Source organism: Abramis brama (genome assembly GCF_963993115.1).
Source record: "Abramis brama genome assembly, chromosome: 25".
Lineage (NCBI taxonomy): Eukaryota > Metazoa > Chordata > Actinopteri > Cypriniformes > Leuciscidae > Abramis > Abramis brama.
The window spans coordinates 8,790,619-8,798,547 of record NC_139987.1 but is presented as its reverse complement, the minus strand read 5'-3'; the positions used below and the strand labels follow the sequence as shown (position 1 = coordinate 8,798,547).

Below are 7,929 nucleotides of genomic sequence, written 5' to 3'. Positions count from 1 at the left end.
TCCGCTGACATGCGCATGACGACGGTTACAGGTAAAGCCAACTGTCAAAATAAAAGACTTTGCTTACTGATGTTCAAAATAAAAGTCTCTCTGCTCGCGCAGAATCTGTTGTACTGGCTAGAATGTTTGTCGATTGTAGTAAAAATCATTGTGTCCAGGCAGGATTTTTATTATTATTTTAAACTAACTTATTTCAATACAAGTAAATACCATTTAAAATATTTTTCATGTAAGGTTTAAATTAAATAAACTTAATTTGTCCTAAACAAATGACTGGGTATGTTTGTTAATAGACAGACATTATGCAGTTGTAAAAGGCCAAACCAACTATACTGCATTTATTCTGGCGCAGAACCAGTGGCCAAAAACGGGGTATGCAGTGTTTGCAGAGCATAGGGGCGCCGGACAGGAGGGGGGCGCCATTGTGGCAAAATAATTATTTGAAAATCTCATTTAATAAAACTTTATAAATAATCCAAAATTGTTTGTTAAAAATTATGAAAGGAAACGTTTTTATTTAACTTTTGTTTTGCATTTTAACTGATTATTTTAATATATCAATCAATAGCCACCTCTCAACTTCCGACTACTTTAAGTCTGTCCCATGACCAAAAATGGATAGATGTGGGAAGCGATCTGGGGCGCAGGAAAAGGTAAACTGATAAGCTTAACCTATTATTTGTTTATTTATTTGTCAATGTAAGTTTTTAAATTGATAAACATTTAACATTTACAACGGTTAACTTTAGTTCAACTTTGCATTTCAGGGCTCGACAATAGCGCTTGTTTGCTTGTCCGGAGTGGTGAAGAGATGAGTCCCACTAAAGTGATGGGTCACAGCTAAGGAACCAAGCAATCCGATTGGTTCAAAGCACGTTTTATGGATAATCGCTTTAGTGCCTGGTTACAAATCATACAAAATCACTTTATTATAGAAGACATTTGAACTACGTAATAACGAGTCATTAATGTCTTTTAACTTATATGTTCCATATACTAGTATAATTTACTATGATTAGCATGTTGTTAGCTTAATGCTAGCATGATTAGCATGTTGCTAGCATTATGCTAGCATAATTAGCATGGTGCTAACACATTTTGACTAGTTTTTTATCATGTTTAACCCTAAGCTAATTGCAATTACCATGTAGCTATTCACAACTAGCATATGTAGCATGTTGGATGTCCTGTTTGCTAGCACAAGTCAAAAGAGCCAACCCCCATCTCTATACGATGTTCTGAGAAATATAGGTCTTGCAAAATGGTTGCTAGGGTACTGTATTTGGTTGCAATGGAGTGGCTTGACAGCTGACAATGATGAAACTCCAAAGGCTGCTTGCCATGCCCAAAGTTTCTCAGGGGAACGCAAAGTTTCTCAGGGGAACGCAAACGTTTTGCAAGCGAACGCACATTTTCTCAGGGGAACGCACACGTTTTGCGAGCAAACGCAAAGTTTCTCAGGGGAACGCAAAGTTTCTCAGGGGAACGCAAACGTTTTGCGAGCAAACGCAAAGTTTCTCAGGGGAACGCAAAGTTTCTCAGGGGAACGCACACGTTTTGCGAGCGAACGTAAAGTTTCTCAGGGGAACGCAAACATTTTGCAAATGTGAACGCAAAGTTTCTCAGGGGAACGCAAACATTTTGCGAGTGAACGCAAAGTTTCTCAGGGGAACGCACACGTTTTGCGAGCGAACGCAAAGTGTCTCAGGGGAACGCACACGTTTTGCGAGCGAACGCAAAGTTTCTAAGGGGAACGCAAACGTTTTGCGAGTGAACGCAAAGTTTCTCAGGGGAACGCAAACGTTTTGCGAGTGAACGCAAAGTTTCTCAGGGGAACGCAAACGTTTTGCGAGTGAACGCAAAGTTTCTCAGGGGAACACAAATGTTTTGCAAAAGAAAACGCATAGTTTCTCAGGAGAACGCAAATGTTTTGCAAAAGAAAACGCAAAGTTTCTCGGGGGAACGCAAATGTTTTGCGAGCAAACGCAAAGTTTCTCAGGGGAAAGCAAAGTTTCTCAGGGGAACGCACACGTTTTGCGAGGGAATGCAAAGTTTCTCAGGGGAACGCACACGGTTTGCGAGCGAACGCAAAGTTTCTCAGGGGAATGCAAAGTTTCTCAAGGGAACGCACACGGTTTGCGAGCGAACGCAAAGTTTCTCAGGGGAATGCAAACGTTTTGCGAGCAAACGCAAAGTTTCTCAGGGGAACGCAAAGTTTCTCAGGGGAACGCACACGTTTTGTATTTCCACCACCATGTCCCTTTAGGGGCTCTGTAAAAAGTTTCTTGGGGGAACACAATAGTTTTTGCGAGGGAGCACAAACAATTTGCAAGTGAACGCATAGGTTTTCAGGGGAATGTAAACATTTTGCGAGCAAACGCATCATGTCCTGTGGTTAATTGGAGAACATGTGAGAAATACTCAAAAATTATTTTGTTAAATTACAATTTCTACATGGCAGCTATGATCTCAAAACAGTTTGGAAATATCATGTTGGTGACTTGCTAATATATAAACCTATTTAGCTAGTAGCCCAGAGTTACTTTTCTCCAAAATGGTACCTTATGGGGCAAAGTGAGACATTAATGTAATCCTCGGTCATAATATATGCTTATCATTTCCTTTAGAAGAGGGTAAAAACATAATCTCACTCTAAACACAACAACAAACCAATGTGCCAACTGCAGTGACATCAGATCTCTGAGCACAATCAATCATTTCCTTTACTAAGATGCCAAACGCACACCAGTTTGGAGAGGAAATGACCATTTACTTTTGAAAACACAAATAAACATCCACCCCATTCTCACACCAGTCACCACTGGACACAATAAAGTTACGTCTGATCACAAAGTCAACAATGCGAGTCATTCAATGAGGGAATAATGCCACATCTGTGTGTCGGGCGAGAGGTGCCATCCAGCTGTTGGCAGGTAAACAGAGACGAGCCTGTTCCACCAGAGCATGTGATGCCAGCTAGCATATAAAAAGCGGGATTTAAAGCACACACTGGCATTGGGCACACTGAAATTTAGCACTTTGTTTCAACTTGTTCGGCATCCACCCCTTCATTCAAGATGAGAACTGGTATACCCATTATGCTCTTTGTTGCAGTGGCAGGATTCCACAATGGTAAGATTACAATATAACAACATTTGTACATTGATGTCTGTCTAGTTTATCTGTTTTTGTTGTTGTTGTATTGCCAGTCTTGAACAAACATGCACTGTAAAAAAAATAAAGTTGCTGCCTTAAATTGTTAAGTGCAATCAATCAAGTCATTTCAACTTAAATTACATTAAACTGACTTTGAAAAATTAGTTGAATCTTGTATAACTAACTTACTTTGATGAAAGCAATGTAAAAACATATGCTGTCATAAATTATTGATCATATTTTTTACTGTCTTGTTTTTTAATTGAATACATAATTGTATATATATTTATTTGAATATACATTTTATATATAGCATATAATACATGATATTTATAATAATATGTAATAATATTAATAATAATATTTTATGATGTTTCTGTTATGAATACTAGGCCATGGATATGTGCAAGGTTGAAATCAGCAGTAATTGACAAAGTTATTTAAATATCTGCATCGTTTCCATTTGTTTTCCTTCGCAATTATCTGTGCTTAGTTAACGTTAATATATAAATTAATTTACGTCATTTATAACCTTTTATTCTTACTGGATTAGCTGGCCAAATTAGAAAGCACATAATCTGTACATAATCTACATGTAGTAGTCTAATATGAAATCTGTTTATGAGAGAAATTATAGCTATGTTTACATTTTTGTGTTTGTAGCGATCTCAGCATCTCTGGAATTCGATGAAAGCTATGAATCGTCTGAAGAGAGAAGTAAATATATTCAGTTTGTTTTGCCTGTTTTTCCCCCCAATACAACATAGTCAAAGATTGACAAAGATAAATGTAATCTCTATTTTGTCTGCCCTCAGTGTATGAAGAGAACGTCACGACAACACAACCAAGTGGGTCATAATTTCTTCTGAAATATTTATAGTAGGGCTGTCAAAAGATTAATCGCGATTAATCGCATCCAAAATAAAAGTTTGTGTTTACATAATATATGTGTGTGTACTGTGTATAATTATTTTGTATATATATAAATACACACACATGCATGTATATATTTAAGAAATATTTGCATACATATACTGTATATATTTATATATAATTTATATTATATATAAATATAATTTTTTTATATATAAATTACACATTTTTCTTAAATATATACAAGCATGTGTGTGTATTGATATATACAAAATAATTATACACAGTACACACACATATATTATGTAAACAAAAACTTTTATTTTGGATGCGATTAATCGCAATTAATCTTTTGACAGCCCTAATTTATAGCTTATATTATATATGCTAGGCTATATTCTGCTAGGTTTGCTCAGAGTAACCTCGCCATTCACCACTGACTCAGCACTGATATGTTTTTTACTTACTATGCACATTTACTTATCGCCGTGTATATCTTTAAATCTGTTCCCTCAGGCGAGTCGGGATATGCAGCTGCTCGTGTGAACGGTAGGAGTAAATATAAAGCTGATCGATTCAAATTCTCAAACTGATGTTGGTTTTGGGCCATTTACTCACTCTCAAAATTCTTTGACAGTGACAGAAGATCTCGTAAAAACGACTCATAAGGGTGAGAGATGGGTCTTGGTTTTTTTTTTAAGAATCTGAATCATCTGAAAATGTCCAAATAAATAGCCTATTTGTTCATTTCCAAATTTGTCTTGAAAACTTTAACAGATGGAGAGACAGAGGCACTAACATTTGATACAGGTAAAGGGAATTACTTTTTCAGAATTTTATTTCCTGTAAAGATATAATATACATTCAATACAGAACATAATAGGCTATATTATGCATTGCAGGCAGCATAAAAAAATATATATTGTAGAAGTTATCAATAAATAATATAATTTAAGCCCATTCTTCACATTCTTTCAACTTAAATTCAAAATAACTCTCTAATACAAGCAATAACCAGCTCAAATCAGCTCAAAATATCTCACAGTTGGTCAATTTGGGTGTCTCTGCCGAAAGAAAATAATATAACGTGATATTATTTTCATGACTCTTGCCACTAGATGGCCTTATATCTCTATCTGGAGCAAATGAGATGTTCCGCTGGGTCCTAAACTCAGTTCTTGAGTTTTTCTCTTCAGTATGCATTCAGATTTCTACATGGCAGCTCAAAACAGTTTGGAAATATCATGTTGGTGACTTGCTAATATATAAACCTATTTAGCTAGTAGCCCAGAGTTATTTTTCTGTGGGATTCAGATACACCTGTAGACATTATAAAATATTTTTTGGTAAAGCATTTTTTAATTTTGACATTTTGACATTCCTCGCATTCCATTCATTCATTAAGAGGGTCAAATTGATATTTTTGTCAAATTTTTGTTATTACAACCACATAACTCCTAGAATCTAGTAATTTTTTTATGTGTGTATTTGTGGTTCAAGTGCGACAAAAGTCCTAATGTCTTGGACCACTCTGATGAACACTTTTTTTTTTAAATGAGTTTCGAGTCTAAATGACACAAGGGTAATATGAGGGTTTTAATCATAGGTTATAATTATGGTAACACGTAATTATGTGTATATAACAAATTATAATTATAATTAGTTATAATTATATAACAATATATGCATATTCAGTGCAAAGAGGTGTATAGTCATATTTGTTTATTTCCAAATTTGTCTGTTTTTTCTAACTTTATACATGAATAATCCTTACAGATGGAGAGAGAGAGGCACTAACTGTCGATACAGGTAAAGAGAAAGAGTATTTCAGAACTTTATTTCCTGGAAAGATATACATTCAGTACAGGACATAACAGATAATGCACTGCAACATACATGTATATGGCACTTTACGCAAATAGGGCCTGGAAAAAATGGTAATTAGCAAATAATTAGCAAAAATGTTGCTTGTCAAGCTTTAAGATGCCAAACTAAATGTTATATGAGCTGTTTTATTTTGTGTTCATTTTATATTAGGTTTACAAAAATAAATGTTTTTGGTCATTACAATGAGTTTGAAAATAATGTAGTTCCTTAATATAATTTGAAAAGATATGTGTCAAAACGATGTCATTGTCATATGATGTAACTGGTGGATACAGGAAGGTCATCATGACCTCTGAGGTGCGACAGGCCAAAATTACTGTATTGTGGTGGAAATACAAACATTGGATGTGTTTAAAAACTAGCTAAATCTCATAGATAATAGTTTATGCTGTGTATTAAACAAGGGTTCTAATGGTTTTTAAAAAGTAATTATGTTTGGAGTGTGCCACATTTGCATCTCTCTATTCAAAAGTTGTCACTTTTTATTTAAAACATTCAAACATTTTATGATTAATAATACATTTATAATTATTTAATAATCAAGACCCTTCACGTGTAATGTCTTTCACTTTACGGTATAAAAAACAATTTGTTCTTTATGTTAATTTTTATGGAAACAATCTGTACCAAGGCACATGTGACGAAACACTTACGCAATGTTTGTTTTGACGTAGGAGAGAACACCGGAAGTCACGAGTCCGTAGGTACGTGCGGAAATCCATTCGTCACCACACGAGGGCGACAGTGTGTCACGTACAATGCAGACTGTACTTTATAAGAGATCACGTGAACTGATCGCAGGTTGTGTTGTGTGATTTTGTTTATTTAGATACAGACTCTGAGGAAGACAGTAAGTATATTCATTTGAATTATAGTACAGTGCAAGCAAAGCACTATCAATTATATAGGCTATATATATTTTGTCTTATTGACTTATCTTTCCTTCGTGTTATTTGATTTCTATGATTACCTAAGACGATTAATGGTGTGGTTAAACTGCTGTAGTGTTTCCCTGGCTTATGTAAAGTTGTGTAACACATGTCTCTTATTGCACAGCCTCTCAACAGAAGACAGGTAAACGCTTCACGTTACATTATTTGTATCCATAATTTAAGACGAAAAAGTTTGTAGTCTAACATATGTCCTTTCATTAAAATACAATGATTGTATCCGTGCATGTTGAATATATAATCAGTCATTTAATGGATGACTTTTGCAATATTTTGATATTTGACCTGTTCTCTCTTATATAATCTCGTTATTTTCTAGAGCACAGCGAGCAGGCTGAAGAGACTGTGAAAAGGACAGGTGAGTTGTGTGCTCTCAGTGCTTCTTTTCACTGTTAATCTGTTCATTCAGCTAATGAAATTAAAAAATAATCATTTTAAAGAATATGTAACAATGTTTTAGCTTCATCGTACTCAAATACAGACAATGTTGAGGGCTGAATCTTAGAAAATGTCACATCTATAACATAATAAATTAAAGAAATTCAACATAAATTATATATTTTTTCTCAATGTGACCTTTCTTTCTAGATTTTCTCACTGAGGAAGATTACGAAGAATAATAGTGTGTGTGAAGGGCTGTGGGAAATCTATGTAATATCTTTTAAACCTGAATGTCTTGTTTTATAAAACGTATTGCAAAACTGCTAACCTGTGTACTACCTGGGCAAAATCCACTGCGTGTCTGGTGATCTTTTGCACACACAATTTCAAAGATCACTGTTTTTTTTTAAATAAAGACTGTAAACACTGATGTTGTCCAGCCTTCATGTAAATGAGGCTGCAGGTGGGTGTAATAACATGATTACATGTCTTAGGCAGCAGATGTAGGTGGTGTTAGAGAACATATCTAGGACGGTTATCCAGGCCAGCACCGTCTACAGTCCGTGGGGGGCTCATTTGGGCTTTATTTATATCATCTGCATTGTCCCAGCTTATTTTTGAACCAAAGATGCAAAGTTGCATATCCCCTAAAATAACATTAGAACTAGTTGAAACTGGATCC

The 7,929-nt window shown here is 35.1% G+C and overlaps 1 protein-coding gene across 1 annotated transcript; it reads left to right on the top strand.

Moving 5' to 3' along the window:
- Positions 1 to 2,978: 2,978 nt before the first annotated feature.
- On the top strand, positions 2,979 to 7,677 carry LOC311076524 (uncharacterized protein). Its single transcript, XM_084104833.1, has 12 exons — positions 2,979 to 3,132; positions 3,820 to 3,873; positions 3,972 to 4,004; positions 4,546 to 4,578; positions 4,667 to 4,699; positions 4,807 to 4,839; positions 5,806 to 5,838; positions 6,591 to 6,620; positions 6,746 to 6,766; positions 6,973 to 6,990; positions 7,186 to 7,224; positions 7,455 to 7,677. The coding sequence occupies exons 1-12, from the start codon at positions 3,078 to 3,080 to the stop codon at positions 7,484 to 7,486; spliced, it is 414 nt and encodes a 137-aa protein (XP_083960959.1). The 5' UTR covers positions 2,979 to 3,077; the 3' UTR covers positions 7,487 to 7,677.
- The last annotated feature ends 252 nt before the right edge of the window (positions 7,678 to 7,929 follow it).

Bases quoted from the DNA above. Each gene is read 5' to 3' on its own strand.
- LOC311076524 (XM_084104833.1), top strand. From the start codon at position 3,078: ATGAGAACTGGTATACCCATTATGCTCTTTGTTGCAGTGGCAGGATTC. The intron at 4,579-4,666 runs GTAGGAGTAAAT...ATTCTTTGACAG, and splicing joins TGCAGCTGCTCGTGTGAACG to TGACAGAAGATCTCGTAAAA. The intron at 5,839-6,590 runs GTAAAGAGAAAG...GTTTTGACGTAG, and splicing joins GGCACTAACTGTCGATACAG to GAGAGAACACCGGAAGTCAC.